This window comes from Lytechinus variegatus, chromosome 4 (genome assembly GCF_018143015.1).
Source record: "Lytechinus variegatus isolate NC3 chromosome 4, Lvar_3.0, whole genome shotgun sequence".
NCBI classification, from domain to species: domain Eukaryota; kingdom Metazoa; phylum Echinodermata; class Echinoidea; order Temnopleuroida; family Toxopneustidae; genus Lytechinus; species Lytechinus variegatus.
Genome location: NC_054743.1, coordinates 24,236,733 through 24,261,223, shown reverse-complemented (window position 1 = coordinate 24,261,223; position 24,491 = coordinate 24,236,733). Strand labels below are relative to the sequence as shown.

The window sequence follows — 24,491 nt, the reverse complement described above, 5'->3', positions numbered from 1 at the left end:
AAATCTAGCAGCCGACGTGAAGTTAGAAACACGTGCGAAAATGTTGACCTATACTTCCTGGGTCAAACTGCGCACTGTGATGCGCACTGGATCGGCCCGAATTCAGGGAGAAACAGCATTAGAAAGATGGTCGTATAAACGCTGATTCTGTCGGATCGTGATTCATGCTGCTGTTTTGAATCATGATTCAAATGGTGATTCAAATCATGATTCTGGGTCTAGGTCGCATAAACGCAGCCCAAGTCAGCCCCCGACCTGGCTAACACTGTAAGTCTGGCTTGCATGCAGTTTACAAATTACATACCTGTGCACAGATGGATACATTGCGCATTATTCAGCTTGGAGTTCATGACGTACTGACGTCACAATCAATATAAAATAATAAGTATTTAACTTAAATGTGACTTGATAAAAATGATAAAGGCCCTACATTTTAAATATTTTTTAGCCAAATATAATGCTAACTAATTTACTTAGTCAATCAGCACTCTGAATATAATACAAGCCCAGAATACCAGGGATACCAGGAGGTGCGACAGCTCGGTCGGTAGAGCGGCGGTTTCAGATTCCGGTGACCCGGGTTCGATTCCCATTTGGTGCACTAGCCTAGTGCCCTTTGGTAAGGCGTTAATCCTCATTACCAGGTCCCTCGGAGAGAACCTTAGGCTGTCGGTCCTCTGGTTGCTCGCTCACAAGCATTCATGCTTTCTTAGCAATCAGGTAAAAAAATCACCATTATCAGTGGTTACATGATGACCGGTCCGGTAGTGCTAGCTAGTCAAGCTAGTATGCCAATCCATGTTTGCACTTTGCAGACAATTATATGCATGGGAAGAGCTTTTTGGTATATTCATCGACAGTGACAATTCACCAGTACCCTGACTCCTGTAACCTTTTGTATTTTTGTATGTTTGCTACAATGTGCCGACCATAGGGGGTATGCAATTGCATTGTTGAAGTTCTCATTGGAAATTCTTCTTACTCATGCTTTTAAGCCTTTATCTTTTGAGCTATGTCCTGAAAGTGGCGTGCCACCCACATGATATAAAAGGCTTCATCTGCATTCAGAAAGGCTTAATTCAGTTTCAGCTAATAAATTTCATCACAGCGGGTAATTAGCCCATGCTAACATCACAATGATAATAGGCCTTCATGCAACAAGGGTTCTTATAATTTCTGAATAAATTCTGTAAACCCAGGCCAATATGTATAAGGCCTATGTGTATAAAGCTGGGACTAGATTCTAGGCATTCAAATATTTCAGGTCCCTTATTGGAAAATATACCAATGAAATTTGGTACAAATATAAATTTCAAGCTCATGCTAGGGTGCTCAAGTACTAGGTCTCCACTGTTTTTAGATGGAAATGGAGGAATCTAGCCATCGTACATCCAAGCAAAGAGATTCAAACCGACTATTTGATCCAAATAACCATGAAGGCCAAAGTGACTGTGTCCACCTCCAAACTATAGTGTGACACTAACATTATTGTAAGTTTCTGATAAAATTACATTTTTTTTTATTTAATAGGCCTATGTCACATGATATAGGGTACAGCTCACATTTGTGTCTTAAAATCAAGACTAAGAGCTTTTAACTCTGTCTTTCTTTGATGGATGTGTGCAATAAGGTTTTTAATTATATCTTTTTGTTCTGCCTTTATATAACAGCCAACTTGAAGTCAGGGCAGACTTATACTTTAACTCTTTAGTGATATGCAAGCCCTTGTTGAAAATTTAAATTCAGAATAGGAAAGACGGAAAGGTATTTGACCCAATCTTGGCAAGTAGAGAAGTGTGCATGAATGCACTAATAGACAAATATAATACACATCATCGTTTGTCAACACTAAAGTTAATTCTGAAAGCCTAATCTTGCTCATCCATTTTCAATACCTTGGCTATACAAGAAAACAAGGATTTATCAAGCTACTTTCGAACCAAGTCAGAATAGAGAGGTTGCACCAGGTATTGGCCAAATTACATTGGACAAGAAAAATATGGCCTATACTGTAGACCTACACACAATTTTCAAGGTTTACACATTTATGAGATGATATTGTTCCAATGTTGTGAATTTCTATTTAAAAAGAGAAAAATTGTAAGCCTTGTGTAGGTTTGATCATTTTGTGTATCTATAAATGAAACCAGATGTTTGGGGGAATTTCATAATGGAATCTAAGCAAAATCAAATAATGAAGTTTAAATGTGTGATTTAAAATAAAATTTATCAACTACTAGAAATTATCTTCTTCATTGGTCAAGATCATCCGAACTTACAAAATATTAAACACACTGGTTCTTCTCCTTCTGAGGAGAGAGGCCTTACAGAGATTATGATTGATGAATGGTCAATACTACTGACCATCAGGCTTTGTCCATTCTCTGGAGTGTGAGGTTTCTTGTAACTGTGGTCAGTTATCTCTATAGCTCTACAAAAAACCTACTCACATATGTACACAAAGGATAATACTAAAACTCCCTTCAAGAATCTCCTATGGACCTTAATCATGATAATCAAACAACTGAACTACTCCCAGTCTCCAGTACCGGAATGATTTGGTAAAGAGACATAATCATGTTTGCTCATCAGATATTGGGTGATAAAACACTTCCAGTTCAGGTGATAACAAATATTATGATTCAAAGACATCTCCAGATGTACATGAACTTAGCAAGCTATACAAAGTAGGCCTATATCTGCATGAAAGAGTGGATTGGCCAAAAAAGTAGTAATTGTATTTTGGATGGATTTGTAGGGAAGACCTTCCACCTTATAAACAATAATTTTGAGGATTGTGTTTGTGAATAACAGACTTCTCCCTAGATAGGCCTATATATTTCACAGAAATATCCAAGACTCCAAGTTTGTAATTTATTCATAACATATGACAGTATTGAAACTGAGGCTTGTGAATGGGGTGATTGTTTGAAATAAATATCCAGAAAAGATAATTTTTTTTCATTTTGGCTAGTGAATTGGTGAAATAACGGAAGGGCAACGCTGACAAATGCCCATAAAGATTATGCATGTGGCCTGAATTTTATTTGAGGAACTGAGAAATAACTGCCACCTACATTGTAATCCTGTATAGCACCAAGAGTAGTTTCATTTCCTCTTCTTGTTCATTAAAAACCAGTTCAACGCAAGACTGAAGTTCTTTAATTTAGTAGAATTAAAAACTGAGAGATTGTGACATCAGCTCAATGTAGTATGACTAGAAGGCCTAGATCTAGATCTATAATATGCAAAAAAAAAACAGTAGGCCTGCTCAACAGAAGAAAAAGGGTTACTTTAAAACAAACTGTCACAAAACTTTTGAGACATCTCACTTTATCCTCCAGAACAAAAAGGCAACTCCAGAACATAATCCAAAATGATCATGATTAATATGTAAAAGAAATATTTGAGTTCTTGACTTTTCTTAATCTTATTAAAAAGAGACCAAAACTGGGGGAAATGTTGACAGAGACAAAAATGAGGATAATAGTTAAGAATGTATTTACTTATTAGATACTGTCTCAAGTTTCCATTCTCACGGTATCAGAAATCATTTAAACACAAAAGGATTTAACTTTTCCACCAAGTTTCACACATTCACATCATGCTGTTGGGCGTGAAATGAGGCCCCTTATCCATTACTAACTGACCTGCAACGGAGAACTCGGCCGGGCATGTCGGTAGGAAAACGAGCAGGAGTAGGCCCACGCGTAGCACCAAATCGGCTGCCCAGCTCCAGTTCCCCATCTCCAAATCTTCCCCTCTCTCGCCTCCCAGCTCTCGAAAAAAGGGTAATTATCTCCAATAAATTCCTGAGTGAGACACAAAATCAGATCCAGATCCGAAGATCACCGTCACAAAGTTGTACACCTGTCCTCCACGACGTGACGTTCCTGGTTTTTAACAGAAAACTGTGAACCTCACTGAAGAATTAAAGGGTATAAGAAGTTTGGTAGTGTACAGCGAGCTAGCACAGGGATCCTCTTTATTCCAATGAATAACGGAGTTTTGTGAGCGGTTTGTTTACCTCATTCGCTCGAGCGTTCATACTGCGCACGTGTGTGTCCCCAACGCATGGTGTATGCACTGCGGTTTTGAGGGGAGGGGGAGAAAGAGTTGTTCTAAAAATGCAATAGCTGTGGTCCACTTGAAAGAACTTGAATTATGTCCAAATCCCTTGCATCCAACCGCGATACATGGGCCGAACTTGGACAGAGTAAATCCCCTATGGTCAGATGTTTCCAATTAACTTTTACACGAAGGAAAGTCACTTAGGACCAAGCCACGCGGCGGGTTTTCTTATGAAATCTCCGCCAATCCGCGAAATATGATGAACTTGATGATGATGGTTATACGGGGCGGGCGGAGCCAATAGAAAGTTAATCTATAAAACTGCTCTGCGGAACCAATCAGATGGATGAATTGGAGGCTGGCCTTAGTTGCAGTTAGTTTATTCAGACTTTTATTTCTAACAGTCATAGATTACTTTCTCAATTCGTTTTTTAGGCAAATATCCTATGAAAAAAGGCTCGGCCTATATAAATTCCCGGTATAAATTAAAGCTAATATCCGGAGACTATTCATTCCTGAATTTTACCACCATATTTTTATAGAAAGTTTTTGTGATGCCTTCATTAGTTTTATTCCAGAGTTTCATTTAAAGATCATCTGGAAAGACTTATTTTGTTACTAATTCGCTATATGCATTTAACAGCACTTTATCATCTGGAAATTCAGAAGACATATGAAATCTAATAATCATCATTAATATTAATTTTTCCAACGGTGATCAACAGTGAATTGGACATTTAATAAAACAACCACTTTGGTATCAATCAGATAATATTTGGCACTAGGGGTCGTTTTTATTGCAAATATAAATCTTCTTGTTTTAGCATGAGACCACCGTCCTATCTCGTGCTATTACAATGGCACGCTTCTATTAAAACCACAAAAGCCACAGGGAAAGACCTCGATAAATTCTTGAAAACCCCTAACCGCAATATTCCAAATATCTTACGATATTCGCATAGCATTGTGAATAACGACTATCCACCGAGTATTGCAAGGCATAAATCAACTTCATATTCATATTGCACGTATGGGTTATAAAGCGAGTTGTATTTTTGAGAAAATCTCGAAAATCCTTTCATCTCAGCTCCCGCAAGCTGGCGCTATGCGACACGCTGCTTTCTGAAACGATGGGCGCGCGTCTTTTTTACCTCTGAGTCCGAAGTCTTGCGAATGGGTTGCTTTTTGTGGGAAACTGTATTTCCTTTTGTTCGGTTTGTAGAGTGATTTCTCGTACCATAATTCACCTCAATGTATTATTTTCCTTGGATAATACCTATATCCAAAAATAGATATTCTCAAAATTACAACATATTTGGTAAATATCCTTCCTTTTTTAATAATTTTTCCCTTATTTTAAAATCGGGTTTTTATATTTTTAATTCACAAAACATCAAAGAAAGCGATACATTTTTTACTTTTTTCCCTCCACTTCCATCACTTCTTCTTCCAGATGTGGAAGAGGGGAGGGAGAGATGCATCATTTTTGCACAGTTAGCCCCCCCCCCCCTTCCCACTTTTAAAACCGTCCTATGTTCCCATGTCTCCCCCTGCCTTCTATTTCATCATATTTTTACATTACATTACAGTACTATCCCTTCCTCTTTGTCATGTTCTCATTGACAAAAATAAATGTTTTTAGGGGGCTTCTATTTCATTTATTTTTTGTTGTTTTTAATAATATTTCAGTAATAAACACAGCAAGTTGATTCAATACCATGACTTCAACAACCACGTAATTATGATTGACCCATTAGTGAAGAAATCAGCAATAAATACATATTTTTGTAGAAGTAGAAAAGGGGGGTAACATCTTTCCATACAGTCAATTTGAGTATAAAATGGTGCATTTCAAATTATATCAGGTCAAAGCAAAAACGCAAATAAAACACTTAACTAAATGTACAGTATATGAGTTTGTGAGTCTTTTTTATTACATGATCTTTGTATCATGATATTTTACAAAGGCACATGAATACACTACCAACAATAATGTGCGACATTATACTCCCGCAAACTGTTCTTTCGTCCTGTGACAAATGCTCATAAGAAAACAAATCCAAACATTGTAACTCCATTTTTCTACATGCCATCATATTCCCAAAATACAAATAACAGCTGAAACTATTAATGGCCTACGATTTGGGTGCGGTCCCACCCATGCTTATCTGTGTGTGCACTGTGCAGTGCGTGCTGTATGTGACTTTCACAAGAATTAAGTCTAATTTTTATCATTTTATTATGATACTGATGCTTGACAGCAAAGTGAGCAAGCATCAATTCTTACACAATTTCACAATCAAGCTTCCTTCATAAATTGAAATTCACAACCAAAATTAAATTTTACCCATCTAAAATCAAGCTACGCCATGCTTCAAATCCAATGGCAAACCCCAAACCTGAACTTCTACTTGGGATGAAAGAAAACCAAGTAATTGTCACAGGAAAAAAAAATCATTATCCTACATCTGCCACTGCATTGTACCCATAAGAATTAATTAGCATCTTATTACCTCCTTCACCATCTAATTATTCATTATAGTACAAAACTAAGCAATTTTACTATATAAATATAATACAATACTCTTCGATAATACATTTACTTTTCAATATAACTATCAATTTCAGCTCTTATCAATGAATTCATTTGTATCTGTAATAAATAGTCATTCAAATCTACATACTATCAGGTGAATATGAATAGACAGATTTGCAAACAATTTTTAAGAATTAACATTCCATAATTAATTCATTTCATCATTCTGCATGCCAATCTTCATCTTAGAATGTGCATTTCAGAATCAGGATCTTATTTCATAAAACTATGTATACTTGATGATTGATGATTATATGATTTAAAAAAAAGAAAAAATAATTGTAAAAAAATCATGTGGAATTTCATTGGCTAAGAGTAATGTTACATCAATTATTGATGCTTGACTTCAGGTTTAAATAAAAAGTTCCTAGAAATAGATTCAGAGCATTATGTTCCTTTACAACAATTCATTTGTAGTATTTTGGGTTCACATGTCACGTTTTCATATTGTTTCGAGTTAATTATCTCTTTTTTTTGCCTGTGAATGAATATCAAATATGCTATTCTGGTATAAGGTGTGAAAGAATTTGAATATTTTAAAATATTTTGTCATTTACAGCCAGATTGTGAAACTACTAGTGACCTATGTCCTAAATGTCCCCCGCATCATACGTGGCAAGACAAAATTTCATCACTGAAAATGAAACTACTGAATTACATATTTTTGTCATATATTGTGCTTTTACTATCACTTTGGACTTCATTATTCACTGTAGGAATAAATAACAAATATACTACAGAATTTCTCAAGGGTGGTGAGATACTCTGAACATTCAAATAAGATTCTGCCATGTTGGTTCTACTACCAAGTGTATTCTTAATTTATTTTAAGAGTGATATCATGGAAAAAAATTAATACAAATACCATTGCAACTTGAACAACATTACATTTACACTCAAATTCATGTGCAAACACAAGTGTACGATTAAACAAAAATGTAAACTACTAATCCATATCTTCTCAGACCACTCATTTTTTAGAAATAACCATTGTTACGAGTAACTCAAGATTAGTTTTCAATATGTCATGACACTCAGTCCCTCAGATAGGATGTTAAGTAATAGCACTGTAAAGAGAAGAATCATCAGGTCTATATGTTAAGAACCCACTGACCTATGGGGTAAATGGTGGTGTAGTGATTTACCTGCAAACCCCAAGAAGTAATATTGTGAGGAGAGACCCCTAGATCACAGTCAAATGGAGCGTTGTGGCTTGTCTTCTGACTTTGAAACAGAGGGTCTTGGTTTCTAATCCCAGCGATGGCAAAATTTCCTTCAGCAAGAAATTTATCCACATTGTGCTGCACTCAATCCAGGTGAGGTGAATGGGTAAATTTTTCTTGAATGCTTGAGCGCCTAGGCAGTCCAGCTAAATCCAGGGTAATAATAATAGCAGGGTGCGCTGTGAGAACAGTTTTCAGAACTGAAGTGGCTTCCCTGGGTAAATATATGTATATTATTAATAAATCTTCGCTCTTGCCAGATGCCAAACAAAATAATAATTAATAATTGTATTTCTTCTCCTATATAAAAGATAACAAATACCTTTGAATGAATTTTTCTATTTTTAAGGCATAATTGTATTAAATCTTATTTCATGTCAAACCATGTATGTGTTTTTCTGTTCAATCACCTCTCAAAATGGGAGAGTAGGTGGCTAATAAGTGCTGACTAGGAATTCTGACAAAGCAGAACAACCTTTCCTCATGAGATGTTAACGAATAGTCAAAATAAAATTCAGTCTTATTAAATGTATACTGGGTTGAAAATGTTTGAAAAAATTGAAAAAGCGAGGTGACCATAGGATAGCTCTATTCTGAGATCCATTTCAATTCACATTGCTTTTTGTATTCATATTTCACATTTACAGATTTCATATTTCATGATATAATACAATTTAAGGAATGTATCAAAAGCTTCATTGATACAATATAAAAGGAAACTAAAAAAGGGTGCAACAAAATCACACTACATAAAAAAAACATAAACTTAAGAATATGCAAAACATTGATTTTGTATGCATCTACATATAAAACAAAATACATGATCTACACAAAATTTATATTAAAAAGTATGACTGCGAATATAAATTCATTTAATCATAGGGGGAAACAAGAACATAAAAATGTAACATGTATACATTCCTATCACAAATTTTCAATTTCAAACATAAAACATGAAAATGATCAAGGAAAATATATCATATAATCAGATCTTGAGATATATATATATATACATGAATAGTGTATATAGTGAGGGAGATATAATACTGGGAGTATGCACACTCTGTTCGAGCCATGAACAAACTGGGATTGGAGAAATGATATGATCGAACAGAATAAAGTGGGGCAAAAGGTGTGAATAATATTTTGCTTTTTTTTTAATTTGCTTGAATTTAAAACCATGATATATTCAATATCCCTGAACTGAAATTCAAGGACCTGTACCACAAACTAATCAATTGTAAAATTTAGCATTACTGATAATTGCAATAGACTGCAAATGTTGATTGCAACAAGGACCTAGTCTTTTAAAGGATGATTAACGTACATATCAAGTTGAGAAATATGGTTAGCAATTGTACATGTATGTAAAATGATAGGTGAAAGTGTGGAATTGTAATCATAATTATATCATTTTGAATCTGAACTGTGGCAAACCTGACAAAGTATGGAGGGAGACCTTGGAGCAATTTTCTGAGAGGAGCAGCTCAAGGCCGACATGTTTCAGAGCCAAAGGTGCATTAAATGCAAAATTAGTGAAGTAATTATCAAAAAGACCAAGAATTTTAGAAGATGGCTCCCAATGCTGCCGAGAGGTAATGTACATTACAACTGAGGTGGCTGAGAGGAGTGGCTTTGTGCAACAATGTTACATAGCACAGGATGCATTAAATGCAAAAGAACAATTATCTTGACCAAGAAATTGAGAAAATTGCAACCTCTGCTTTCGAAATGCGCTGCGCAATCATCGCTGAGCTTCTCAATGGTGGATGATTTGGGCAAATGCACTTCATAGATCAACGCATAGAAGAAGAGAACTTGGAATCAGAAGCAATTTTATGACTAAGTATTTAAGAAGATTGCTACCTCAGCTTCAAAAAGACGCTACACATCATCACTGAGCTGTTTCAACAGAGGATGATAATTTAGGCAAATGTGCTTCATAGTTCAACAAATGATGAGAGGATGGCCTCAGAAACGATGTCATGACCGGGCATTGAAGAAGATAGCTGCCTCTGCTGCCGAGAGAGGTTGGGCATCGTGACTGAACTGCCTTACCGGAGGATGGCGATGGGCCGAGAGGGGAGACCTTGGAGCCCTGTAGTTGGTGACGACGGGAGATGGCTGGGACTTCTGATGCAGCTTTAGTTCCCAATCAGCGGGGATGGCCTTACTGCACGAGGATGCCGCTGCTGTCGCTGAAGAATCGCAGGGTTTCTTGGTGACCGGTGAATCGCTGTCGCCATGGTCGATGTCAGGGACCACCTGAAGTTGCTCACCTTGCATTGCCATTGATTTCCTAAATAAAAAGAAAAGAACCAGCATAACAGATTATGATTCAGATTGATAACTCTGGGTTGTACTTCTGGATTTGTATTAAATAGACCAGTTTGTAGTTAGCCCATGTTCCGAATGACCTCTAATATCCACAGATATTTTAAATAAGGAGAAGTCTTTTTGTGCACTTTATTAGGCACTCACAAAGTAATGCAGTTGCCTCATAAACCACTTTTTAATTCCCTTTCGGAAAGTAAATCCCTCCTCCTGGATACCAGTGAACAATAGACTTTTTCTGAAGGGCATTCTAATTCTATAATATGCATGCACTTTTCAGCTATGAGCAACTAGAGACAAGCTATTCTCTTCACCTGCCTTTTTGGATTCTAGTCTGCATGTATTAAGCTGCAATGTCAGGCAACAACACATGTCTTTCATGTCAGCGGTTTGAAGTTTCTGGTACAAATGTCCTCTAACTGCACATGCTCAGATTGTATCTCTGAAATGGCTTGTTCTACTGTGTTTACAATACACAGAAAACCATGTTTCTAATTTATTTTCTCACATCTGGATGTCTAAAAGCCACCGCAAACTTACGATTGGCCTGCGACCCGATTTTGGAATAAAACGTAATAGAATTCGACGCTATTATTGAGACATGGAATATCTTACTGTGTAATGGTTTAAATTGTAGGAATACCTATGTTCAAATCTGTGACTATTCTATCATCCTTAGAATAAAAGCAAATTTAATATCTAGTTGCAATTACGTCATAGCAATCGTATGATTGTCTAGGATTTGAAACCAAGTCGACCTTTACTCCAAAATAAAGGCTTGCAATCATCAACAATTGTTATATTAGTTTTCTTTCAGTTAAATAAGCAAAATGCGATTTGCTCTGAATATCGGATGGTGGGCTAGTCGTAAGGTGTGCGGTGGCCTTAAAATAGAAAGCTTTCATTAACGAAGGTTTGGAATACTCACCACATGGCCAATGTAGTTTTGACAGACTCTATGACCTGCGAGGCAGTAAGTCTGGTGGATGCATCCAAGACTAACAAACTCTTGATAAGACCTGTTGTATTCTCAGAAACACGCCCATCTCTGTAAAGGGGAGGAAGAGGAGGAGTAGAATTTGTTAACATGGACATTTCCATAATTGAATGAAATGTGCTATGTCAGTGATTTTGTGACTGCAGTTCCTTCGTCAAAAGTTTGAAACATGCACACATTTTTTTTACATCGATTCAAGATGTATAAAAATACTTTTACAGACCATCTTAAGTAAAAAAAAAAGGGGGGGACTTTTACAATTCATATATTCTCTCCCATTTAAAAAAAAAGGTGTAACAATGCCAAATTAAGCCTTGCCCTTGTAGGTAGTAGGCCCATCCAATTTTTATATCAAATTGGAAAGTGTGTTTAGAAATTGCCATATTAGGCGCCTTACAAATGCTTTGTATTATTATTATCAAAACATTATTGAGAATGATTAAATAAGACAAAGCTTTACTCCTTAGCTTTCCTGAATGAAATCATATTATATTTGACAAGATGCTGTATATGAAATCTGAATTATCTTTGTACACTTACTGAGGAATGGTGAACTCTGCTGCCTTGATCTTCCTGAAGAGTTCCTGAGGGGCACTATCATAGAATGGAAACTGACCATACAGCATGGTGAACAGTACAACACCCAGTGCCCACATGTCACTTGGCTTACCCAAGTAGGGCTTTCCTGCAGGAGGGGTGGGGAGATGAAATAAAAAAAAAGTTTTAAATACATAAAAAACATAATTCACATACACAAATTCCACTTCTTAAAGAAAGGGGGACCTCCAAATCAATTTTCCCTACTCAACTTCTATCTCTTATTCTTATGTTACAACTTGTGTAGCATGATTTGATTCATTATGTCTTGTCTTCTTTTTGTACATTGTAGATTTTTTTTCTTTCTTTTAATGTGTCTTGATTTAACTTGTATTATACATCTCACTTTGTCTCATTTTTGTATTTATCTTTAAATGTCCTGGGTTAACTCAATTCAGAAAGTGCCTTAGAGAGGGCACCATTGCCCTAAAAATATACAAACTGAAAGAACCTATGAATGTAATTTGACTGTTGCAACATGCCATTGACTGATTGATTGTTCTTCTTTTCGATTACTACACAAGTACTGTCCTGTGGAGGATACAAGATCTGGCACTGAGGTTGAAAGACTTCAGATCTTTGCTGAGGTCTAAACAGGCTACCAATCACAACTTACCACTCAATACATCTGGGCTGATATAAGCAGGGCTCCCTCGTTGGTCCTTGAGAAGGTCATGCTCACTGACGAGGTGTTTGCCGAGGCAGAAATTGGTGAGAGTTATCTTGCGTGTGTGGCAGTTGAGTACCATGTTGCCCAACTTCAAATCACGATGAACAATGTTTTTCTGAAGTGATAGAACACAAACATAATAACAGTGAGGAAGACCTGCTCTTTAATCAAAAACATATAACAGCATCAGTAAATTTTGTGGTAAAATGTATTAACAATTAATAGCAGCAGGCCAGCAACAGTTAACAGTAATAGGAGAAGTAGTGATGGTGGTGGTGGTGGAAGTAGAAGTAGCAGTAGTAGTAGTATTAGCAGAAGTAGTAGTAGTAGTAGTAGTAGTAGTAGTAGTAGTAGTAGTAGTAGTAGTAGTAGAAGAAGTAGTAAAAGTAGTAGAAGGAATAGTAATAGAAGTAGTAGTAGTAGTAGTAGTAGTAGTAGTAGTAGTAGTAGAAGTAATAGTAGTAGTGATAGTAGTAGTAGTAGTAGTAGTAGTAGTAGTAGTAGTAGTAGTAGTAGTAGTAGTAGTAGTAGTAGTAGTAGTAGTAGTAGTAGTAGTAGTAGTAGTAGTAGTAGTAGTAGTAGTAGTAGTAGTAGTAGTAGTAATAGTAGTAGAAGTAGTAGAAGAAGTAGTAGTAGTAGTAGTAGTAGTAGTAGTAGTAGTAGTAGTAGTAGTAGTAGTAGTAGTAGTAGTAGTAGTAAAAGTAGTAGAATAATATAGTAGTAGTGATAGTAGTAGTAGTAGTAGTAGTCTGGTCTGTTAGCGTCAAAAATGCCCTACTTGTGGACACGGTGGACAAAAGCATGATTTTTTCTCCAGACCTTTGTTTATGTATAAGAACTAAGAATGGGGTATGCTCCAAAAAATCTGGCTGCAGGAACAGTGAAAAAATGGGTGAAAATGTCAGAATTTATGAGTTCAGATTTGTCTGATATATAGACTAGCGCTAGTGCAAAACTCAATAGCAGTGCATTATTTTGCTTTGAATTAGTTCTTGAATTCAGACCCTTTTTGAACAGATCTTCTGTTTGTCCTCGTATCTCAATGCACCAAATATCTGAATGAAGATGCTAACCAAGCCGAAGGGTGACGGTGGAGGGGTTGAATGTTGGTGTGTGTGTACATATTTTGGTCTTGGGGTAAAGGTGTGCAAGACACATTTTTTGCATGTGTTGGAAATTGTGTTGCCATGGTAACAGTGTATTATTGCAAAAATAAGGTAAAAATCTTGCAGTTAGAACCACTTCCTCTGTTTTTAACCGATTCTCATGAAATTTGGCACACACATTGGTCTTGAGGTGAAGATGTCTAAGACACACTTTTGTGTGTCTTTCAGAAATCTTGTTGCCATGGTAACAACATATCTGGTGAAAATTGGGGAAAAAACCTTACAATTCAAACTGTTTCATCAGTTTTCAATCAATTTTCATGAAATTTGGCACACACATTGGTATTGAAGTAAAGATGTACAAGGCACTTTTTGTGTGTTTCCAAAATTGTGTTGCCATGGGAACAACATATTATATGGCAAAATTTAGGTAAAAACATTGCAATTTGAACTACTTCATCAGTTTTTTGTTGTTGTTTTGAACCAATTCTCATGAAAAAATTATGGCTCACACATTGGCCTTGGGGTAAAGATGTGCAAGAACCTTTTGTCAGAGAGTGCAATGCCTTGGTAACCACATTTAGCCAGAAATATGGGGGAAAACTCATTGTGGATCAGTCTACTTCTCAGTTTTCAGCCTGTGCTCATAAAAGTTGACACAAATATTCATTTTGGGTAAAGATTCATATTCAGTATTAAAAGGGAATCAAGCCTTGGTCATAATGTTGTGTGCATGGAAAAAGGAGAAAAATAAGAATGGTGAAAGTTTTAAAGAAATCGGACAAGCAAAATAAAGTTATGGCTGCTTTGAAATTAAGATCCCTAAGGCTACTAGTATGTAGAATTCAAATTGGCAACTGGGTAAGTAAATTATGACAAGGGGTGAGGCTGCAAGGACAACTTTCCCATAGTTATCAGGATTTTTGGTTTTCTCCTAAATCCCTATTCCATTGGGGCCGTAATATAAACCCGGTAGCATGTTTTATGTCCTCATGAAAGAAAGATATAATTTGAAGTAAAACTTTTGAAAAAAGAAATTTTAGCTAATTAATTATTCCAGTACATGGAAGAGTGGTCCTTGCCTTCTTAAATCACTGTGACATCACACATGCGGTCAATTTGAAGTCTTCATGGGTATATTGATTACCAATGTTTATAACTTTAATATGTTCACAACTTTGTTATGGTTTGTCCGATATTGTTCAAACTTTGACCTATAAACTTGTCTGATTTTTCATTTTCCTCTAAAAACAAGTGTTTATTTGGGTTTGATTCCCCTTTATAACGTCATATAATAGCGCAGGGTATTAATCATCTTCAATAATATTTATAGGCTTTTGGGGGAGGGGCGGAGAAGGTCCTTAAAAACTGACAACATAAAAATATAGAAGGTTAAAGGCCATGACCATGAGGAACTTAAACACTCTTAAAAAACACCCCTTACATTTTTTTGTTGGGGGGGGGCTTTAGAAAATTGCCACATAAAGATTAAAATGAAATTATAACAACTAGGAACTTAACCCCCCCCCCAAAAAAAAAGGGAAAACCTTTACACTTCAGCATATTAATTTAAAGCCTCAAACATTCTGCTTTGAAAAAAAAAGTTTCCGGTGTCCAATTAATCAATGTTTTATTTGAAGCATGAAGCAGGGGCTGCCACAGAAATATACTGAAAAAATTAAATGAAAGAAAATATAAGGCTAAAATCTATTGTGCACATAGGTATATTTTTGATATGGTATGTTACTGAGTCATGGATTTGCAAGTGAATTTCTAAAACAAGTGCAGATATTTTGATATATATTTATATTTCTATAATAATTAGTTGCATGATTAAAGGTACACTTTAAAATGTCAGAAAAAATATACTTAGAGAGTGACAGGAAACAGAAAGAGATGGCATGGTGAAGCTCAAAATCAAGAGTGATGTGAAAGTTAAAAAGAAAGAGTAGGAACGGAATATGAATATGAATAAAAGACTGAGTAGGAGAATATAAATAAACAATGGTTAATTGGGTACTGTAAACAAATTTTTTATCAAATCAGAATGCATTAAGCTTCAAATGAATGGTCTGAAGTGCAAAGGACTCTTCTTACCTTTGAAGGGGGGGGGGGCATTTTCTGCTAAAAAGTATATCAGCCCCCTATTTTTTTCGGGGGGGGGGGTTAAGTTCCTAGTCATAATCCTTTAACTGTAATTTTAATGAGGTCATTTTCTAAAGACCCCACCCCCCCCCGCAGAAAAAGAGTAATGTCTAGCTTTAAAAATGCATTGACCCCTGAGGGACAAAGGTGCTGTCTGGTTTGAGCATGGGGAAATAGAACTAAAAGTGGTATGGGGAGGGTGCACATCTTGGGGAGGTGGAACTAAGGTTTGGAAAATCAGCTGTTGAAAGTACAAGGGGTACACATTTTGTTTTGCTTGCCAGTGTTGGAACTCCTCTGCTTCAGCGGAAGGTTTCATATTCACCCAGTGTACCTCCAGCCTATATGCCCTTAAGGGGATGCGTTTTTTAAGAGTGTTTATCATTTTTATGTTTCTAATGGCCACTGCCTTTACCTTCTTTGATGTCAGATTTAAAGGACTAATCCTGCCCCTTCCCCCAAACCCAGAAATATTAATGAAGGTGATTAATACCCCACATTTTAATGCAGAGAAGACATTTAGAATTTAATATGAATCTTTACCCTAAGATGAATATTTCTTCCAATTTTTATGAGCACTGACTAAAAACAGGGGAAGAAGTTTGATCCACAATAAGTTTTCCTACATTTCTGGCTATCATATGTGGCTACCCTGGTAATGCACTCTCTGACAAATGCAAAAAAAAAGGTTCTTGCACATCTTTACCCCAAGGCCAATGTGTGAGCCAAATTTCATGAGAATTGGTTCAAAACTGATGAAGTAGTTCAAATTGCAAGTGTTTTACTAAATTTCGCCATATAATATGTTGTTCCCATGGCAACACAATTTTGAAAATGCACACAAAAAGTGCTATGTACATCTTTACTTCAATACCAATGTGTGTGCCAAATTTCATGAAAATTGATTGAAAACTGATGAAACAGTTTGAATTGTAAGGTTTTTTCCCCAATTTTCACCAGATATGTTGTTACCATGGCAACAAGATTTCTGAAAGACACACAAAAGTGTGTCTTAGACATCTTCACCTCAAGACCAATGTGTGTGCCAAATTTCATGAGAATCGGTTAAAAACAGAGGAAGTGGTTCTAACTGCAAGATTTTTACCTTATTTTTGCAATAATACACTGTTACCATGGCAACACAATTTCCAACACATGCAAAAAATGTGTATTGCACACCTTTACCCCAAGACCAAAATATGTACACACACACCAAATTTTCAACCCCCTCCACCGTCACCCTTCGGCTTGGTTAGCATCTTCATTCAGATATTTGGTGCATTGAGATGCGAGGACAAACAGAAGATCTGTTCAAAAAGGGTCTGAATTCAAGAACTAATTCAAAGCAAAATAATGCACTGCTATTGAGTTTTGCACTAGCGCTAGTCTATATATCAGACAAATCTGAACTCATAAATTCTGACATTTTCACCCATTTTTTCACTGTTCCTGCAGCCAGATTTTTTGGAGCATACCCCATTCTTAATTCTTATACATAAACAAAGGTCTGGAGAAAAAATCATGCTTTTGTCCACCGTGTCCACATAATTCCGCTAACTGACCAGACTATAGTAGCAGCAGCAGAATTAGCAGTAATTGTAAAAAAAATAGAAGTAGAAGCAGCATTATTTGTGGGTAGAATTATTCACACTCTCACCTTATGTAGACTCTCCACGATACTGACTACATCATGAAAGATATAGACGGCCTCCTTCTCACTTAACTTCTTCTCATGAATCACATGATGCTGGAGATTAACAAGGTCCACCGTCCGACTGCTGAAGTCATGTGACACCAAACAGTCCAAGACAAGGCACAACCTCTTCTTGTAAGACGTCTTTCTTCCACTGCTGGATGCATCGGGTCTGATCTCATAGGCACGGTCCTGTTGGGAAAGGTTCAAGTTCATTGAGATTCTATCAGAAATTGCAGGTAACCTTACATAATTGGTACTTACAAGTTTCAACTTTGTCAAAATATGACTTGAATGGGGAGCCAACTGACTTGAAAATCTTTACACATCTTACGACTAGTTCACAATCTGACTTGGAATAAATTGCATTTTGCTTATTCTTGGAATCAAATAAACTGGGAAAAAATAAATAACAATTTTGATGAATTCTGGGGTTATAATCAAGCTGCTTTCACTGTTTTGGTTTAAGTTGGAGATAAGTTTTGATGTAGAATACTGTATTTATGTTTTAATGCATTTGTTTTGTTATATCTGTATATTGTACTTCATGAATTTTTGTAAATTGACCCTTTCAGCTTGTGCTGCTGGTCAATTTTTATGTGCAAATATAGCAATAAATAAATAAATAAATAAATAATAACATATGTAAAAAAAAACACATTTGTATATAGTTACACAGTTGGAGAAAAAAAAACCTATTATACTAATATAAAACCAATAAAAAATGTAATGGAAAAGTTGCTAATTTACATTTTCAAAATAACGATTTGTTTCCATTGCACTGCCAATTTGAAAAACACAATGGTTTGCTTGGTGTAAAAACAGCTTTTATTGAAGAATGGCACATCCTGAACTGAAAAAGGACTAAAAAACACATTTGGTACATTTTTTTTCTAGAACCATACCTACATGAAATTACTAGCATTCAAGACCAAGAGAATTTTGAAAGTGACTCCTACATGAGACATTACTTCTTAGGCCCAAACCGCTTTGACCTGTATTCTAAAATTTGATTTGATTTAAACTTTGGTCAGAAGTTGTGGTTTAACTATGGATAGCCAAAGTAATATAAATCCCTCACACTACAGATTCAATGTATCTGCCTTTTTGACACTTTGACACTTCATTCATAACTGTCTGGGAAAGAAAATAAAATAGCTGTCTTCAACATTACAGAATTAATGAAGAGCACTTTAAAATAAGAAACAATATTAGAAAAATCTCATCATTTCTGGCTTCCCATAATTTTAGAAGACTTAGACCATCGTTAATAAACCAACGTACCTGAAAGAGTCCATGGTGGTGTACAACCCCTTCTTGATCTCTTAGCAAAGACAGCAAGGAGTATTCTGTGTGTAGGAGCATTTTCCCTTGTCTTTCATCCTGATTCTCTCGTCCACTCTCAGACAAAGTCAGAATCTGAAGGCAAATCACAACCATAACAAAATAAACCCAAAGTTTGATGTGTTTCAGGTTTTACTTTTATCATTTCTTTTAAGTTATAATGTTAATTTCATACAGTAATGCCAGCAAATTTGCTTGAGAGAAGTTATGTAGAATGGTTTATCTAATCTTCAACAACTGCACAGATTCCTCATTCAATATTTTGCTTAGATGATACAACTGAGTTTTTTTTTCTTGTTTTAATTTCTTACCTCTTGTAAATAGTTTTAATTAAGAATGTGTCCATATTTGCTTTAATAATTTCTACTTTGTTGTGGGACTACCAAGGATACCAATCTTTGAATCACTGATGAAATTCCCTGCTAATAAAAAAAAGATAATGAAGGAATAAGTCACTTGGATGCTCTGTACACTGAAAATATTCTTCTATTTGCCTCGAACAGATCAACTCTACATATCCGTGAAAGTGTAGTAGTAAAACCAGATGTTGTGAAGGAGCCTCTTTAACCCATTGGTGACATACAAGTGCTTTGGGAGTTAAACATATTTTGGCATGAACAAGATGATTCCTAAATGGGAATGTGTTGTGTGTGGTTTGATTTCTTACCTTTAAAGAATAAAAGTCATCACTGCCATCTTTCCTGGCTAAACATTGGACAATGCTTCGGACAGGCGATGTGCCAAGCCTTGGCCCCAGCAAATAAGGACCAGCTCGCTTCAGAGTAGATGTACCTGCAGTATGCTTGGAGGAACCTGGCCCATTTCTCAAAGGAACAGTTTGTGAGGACTGGGTCTGGTCTCTAGGGAATGAAGAGGTGGTGGAGGAGGATGGAGACAAGGTTGAAGTAGTCATGTTGTGGTAGGGGTAAGGATAGGTTTCTGAGGAGATGAATGTGGTAGGAGATGGATATCCCGATGAGGAAGGCAATCCTGGTATCCGCAATTGGAGCGATGTCAATGCTGCTGACTCAGCTGCCATTATCCCCTCGGCTGCAATGATCCCTTCGGCTGCAGATGCGAGTGAAGAGTTGTCGTCATTGGACGGTGGTGAAGTGCGACGCTCCATCATACGCCTGGCATGAAGCATGGTACGTTGGTTCGTCACAGGAACGTTTGCCAGGTGAGGTATTCTGAGGTTAGGAGTAGGACTAGCTTGAGATGAAGAAGCCACTTGTCTGCTGTGATGCAAAGAACCATTCCTCAAATTACTAGCAAAGTCCATAGGAGTCATTGTGCGACTCGTCCCCTGACGGTGACGAGGTCCAGGGTACCCTGGCATTGCCGGACCACTTGTCATTCTAGTCCTATCAAATTCGAAGTCTGGAACATTCCTCTCTTGATTGATGGGAGGGGTACCGTCAATGACAGGCGAGTCGGCTGAGTCCGACGATGATGACGACGACTGTGAGGTATTGAGGAGCAGAGGAGGTCTCCTGTGAGCCATACTCTCAGCTGCCTGACTCAGTCTCGTTGGAACGTTCCTTCGATTGGAAGATACCTCCTGCTCATGGGCAGCAGACCCAGATGACGTACGCTTCATCTTGTACCCAGACTGTGCAAAGACCTAAGTATCATCACCTTCGACTGCATTCAAGAAACAAGCTCGTACCTTTAGATTCCATTGTACAATCAGTGTGCAGCAGAGAACTAAAACAGGACTAACTGCTTTACAAGAAACATCACAGATCAATGGCCTTTCGGAATGAATCTCTTACCACCTGCAACATAAAATATAAAACAAACTACCATGATTGTGTTCATTTTCTTAGTATCCTGTAAAATCATCAAGTCTTTCTTTTCATCGAAGTCCAGGAATATCAAATCTGCTGTGATATTAATTATAAGCCCATATCCTGTATCCTGGACTCCTTTAAATCTCCTATCTATGAAAGGACTTTAGAGAAACAGGATGTAAACTCTACAGCATTGTTTGTGTTTGGGGGAATGGTTTTGATCATTCTGTCAAGTCATTAGCATGTCTTTCACTGTCAACCTAATCCAGGGATAACTTTGTTGATTATATCCTGCTTCAAGGCACTGTTCCATGAAACTCATTCACAATACCACAGGTTAAACACCTACTTTGACTAATCTTATTGCGGGGTATCAGTAGCTTACCTGTAACCTTAGAACACTGCTGTTTACAACTAGCTAATCATAACAAATTTGAGATGAGATTTTCCGCTTTAAGATTGAAAAGAAGAATTTTATAGAAAAACGGTTGAAAGATATCATATAAATGTACTCTGTATTATCCAGTAAAGGTGGAAGTTACGTCAGATCACCATGGCTACTGCCATCGTCAGGCCAATGATGAAGATGAAACGACAGATCGCTTAGAAAACATTACCATTTCACATACATGTAATTACAGTTACTGCTTTGTCTAAGTCAATAAAATGAAGGAATCAATAACCACTTGTCCATCAATTATTACAGATTTAAGATATCATTTAAGATATAAAGCTATGATAAGATCAATCAAAGCTTTAATAAAGATTAGAGCAGTATGATAGTTTGATTAATTAATAACAAAAAACAACAAAAAATTTAATTGAATTTATTTGTTAAATTTTGATAGAACGAGACAAAACTTTTCCTTTTTTTGAGGGTCTAGTTTGTGCCTCGATGTAAGGATTCTGTGTCTCACGATAGATCTAATATATATTTTCCCCCTTTTATTTTGAGTTTTATTGCGACCAAATTCTACCCCATTTTGGAGAGCATACGTCTGCCCACTCATTCAATGAACAAGGTTATGATATAACCTTGTTCTCAGTTACATCTCCATGTGTGGCAAAGTAAGAGTGGCAATGTTTGGCTTATTTTCTCCTTTTCTATCGGCCAAATGCTTGATTTTCTTACACTGTCAGTTTTCATCACAGCGAATCATCATATAACTTAGCTCTTAATATGTAAATTTAATCTTTTAATATATTTTTTTCTTAATTAAAAGTAGAGATTGAAAAAATGAAAAATGAAAATTTTCTTGCCATATTACTTTCCACCAATTGAGGGCGTACACAAAAATATACCCAAAATTCACATATTTGAGCGCTCTGGTGAATACAAAAATTATTCCCAAGTTACTAATAAAAAATCAATTGAACCGGAAGGAAAATTAAATATTTTAATGATTTTTTAAAGTGTGTGCTCAATACAGCATTGGCATACCATAGTCCTACCTGTAGATTCTCCACAGGCAGGATGGTAGCAATGAACAAGTGCGTCTGCCTAGTATTACACGGACGAGTCCCACTCGCACGTATTGCGAGGTTAGTATTAGTATATACTAACCTCGCACCATGTACCGCGTTTGGCAGTGGATTTCTAACTAGTGGGTTGCGCGTGGGCTGCGCGTGGACTGGTGCTCCCTGGGTTAGTCCACTTGTTCACTGCTACCATCCTGCCTACAGGTGGAGAATCTACAGGTAGGACTATGGTATGCCAATGCTGTATATAGCACACACTTTAAAAAATCAATTAAAATATCACTTTTGTGACCAAAATTTCTAATTTCCATACAGTTGCAATTTATTTTTCATTAGTAACTTGGGAATAATTTTTGTATTTCCCTAGAGCGCTAAAAACTTGAATTTTGGGCATATTTTTGTGTATGCCCTCTATTGGTAGAAAGTAATATGGCAAGAAAATTTTCATTTTTTTATCTCTATTTTCAATTAAGAAAAAATGATTTAAAGAATCAAATTCAAATAAAAGCCAAGTTGTATGAATAATAGGTGTAATGGAAACTGTCATTGTAAAGAAATCAAGCATTTGCCCCAAAGAAAAAGAGAAAATAAGCCAAACATTGCCACCCTTCTTTTGCCACACATGGAGATGGCAGCTGCGCCATCGGCAAGTGAGGTGCAGCAACGCTAGACCAAAAGCTTCGGTCTCTGTTAATTTTTATGTTCATTGTTCCGCTGAACTCCGAAGTTCTAGCTCGATCTGTACAGGGAATCAATGGCCATATGTTTATGTATTAAGTTCCGATAAAACAGGGAAGTGAAGTTTGCGTGACAGCCGAAGTCACTGTTTTTTAACTTTTTCCCCCGTTTGGTGCATTTTAGGACAAAACGGAATAATAATCTTTATTTTGGAACAGTTCTTTTCATATATTTTTATGAAATAAAGACAAAAATCGATGAGCCCCGTCTGGGAGATTTTGCATTGTTAACCCCCTAGTAATGGTGGCTGCATGATAGTCGATAACGAGCCGTCGGCCGTCTGTGTACGAGGAGAAAATGAAAATGTTTTAAAACTCCTTGAAATAGACGGCTGCCAGCTGTTTAACGTTACAGCAATGCATACAATTACAAAAGTAACTAACACACTAGTCACTACACAGCGAACATCAATGTACAACGTCATGGTCTACAAAAATATAACTGAGTTGGCCTTATCGTGAAATTAATTATTCACTCACCCCCGGCCTCTCGAGGTCTCGTGCGTGTCGGTGCGTGCACTTGTTGTGTACAAAGTCAAAGGGAGTTGAAAGAAGTCATGTCAGTTGTCACGAAAAAACGCCAGAGAATGGACAAGTGACCTAAAAGCTAAAATGCCATTTAGTTCTGCTAAGTTACTTACATGGACAGGACTTGCATGCATATGTAGCAACAGTGTAATATGACCCAATATTACATGTCTATCTGTTCCATCAGCTGAAATCTACGACTACGTCATTATAATCTGCCGTTGTTTGTTACGCATACACCGATATGTGACTCACCCATTACGTTATCACCAGTCAATTATGGAGTGCCGTGCGATGGTGCAATCACTCAGACTTTTATGTTTCTTTTAAACGTTTTTTTCACGTTCGTCGGCTTCTTCCTTTGTCTGTTTTTTTTTTTTTTGAATTGCTCTTATTTTAATTCATTTGTTTTAATTATGTTTCCTTCTTTTTTGTCTGTTTTAATCATGTTAATATTTACTCATTTGGCTGCCCATAAGCTTCCTCCACAAATTGATCCCATCGATATCTTCTGAGGAGGGTGTATACGTACGGGGGGGGGGGGGGCACTTGGCATCATGTAGCAGTGTAGGGAGAATGCAAATTAAATGATTTTTCAGAGTGATTGTTTTGTGGGTTTTTTTATACCCTTTTCTATTGTTTTGCTTTTTGTTTTACATAGGGGATGGGGGTTGAACTTTCTTATAGTATATAGTGCTAAATGTTAATAATAAAGTGAACTTTTATATATTTAGGGTTTGTATGTTTTCAAATGAATGCTTATATACACATGACTGCAGCCAATGGCTGAAATTTATGAGCCTACAATATATAGGTATCATAAAAAAAATACAGATTCACAAGCGTATTTAGGTATGATAGTAACAAAAATTGACTGGTTAGAATATCACAAACTGGTAAAAAAAAACACTCACACACAACAACAACAGAACATGGCGAATAGTATTCAGTACGTCTATACATATTATCATGTAGAAAATAAACAAATACAATGCAATATAATTATTATAGCTCAACCCATCCTATTCATATTGAAAGGGGCACTTTTAGAAGTTTTGATTATTAGATTAATAATAAGATAAGTTAAACAAAACATGACTTTATGGGCCCAACCCACTGCATGCACCAAATAATTTCGTCAAAATTTCTAAATTCTTTATCATTTATAATTTAATTTG

The 24,491-nt window shown here is 36.4% G+C and overlaps 1 protein-coding gene across 3 annotated transcripts; it reads right to left on the bottom strand.

Moving 5' to 3' along the window:
* Positions 1-9,276: 9,276 nt before the first annotated feature.
* LOC121413668 (serine/threonine-protein kinase 40-like) lies at positions 9,277-23,602 on the bottom strand. 3 transcript variants are annotated; one of them, XM_041606582.1, is made up of 8 exons: positions 23,427-23,602; positions 19,444-20,554; positions 18,717-18,851; positions 17,397-17,624; positions 12,435-12,603; positions 11,762-11,906; positions 11,153-11,272; positions 9,277-10,189 (listed from the first exon to the last, which is right to left on the bottom strand). In XM_041606582.1, exons 2-8 carry the CDS (start codon positions 20,374-20,376, stop codon positions 9,874-9,876), a joined length of 2,046 nt encoding a protein of 681 aa, XP_041462516.1. In that variant the 5' UTR covers positions 20,377-20,554; positions 23,427-23,602; the 3' UTR covers positions 9,277-9,873. The 3 variants fall into 3 exon arrangements, with proteins under 3 accessions (XP_041462516.1, XP_041462517.1, XP_041462518.1); XM_041606583.1 differs by lacking the exon at positions 23,427-23,602 and adding an exon at positions 23,266-23,286; XM_041606584.1 differs by lacking the exon at positions 23,427-23,602 and adding an exon at positions 22,022-22,043.
* Between the last annotated feature and the right edge of the window lie 889 nt (positions 23,603-24,491).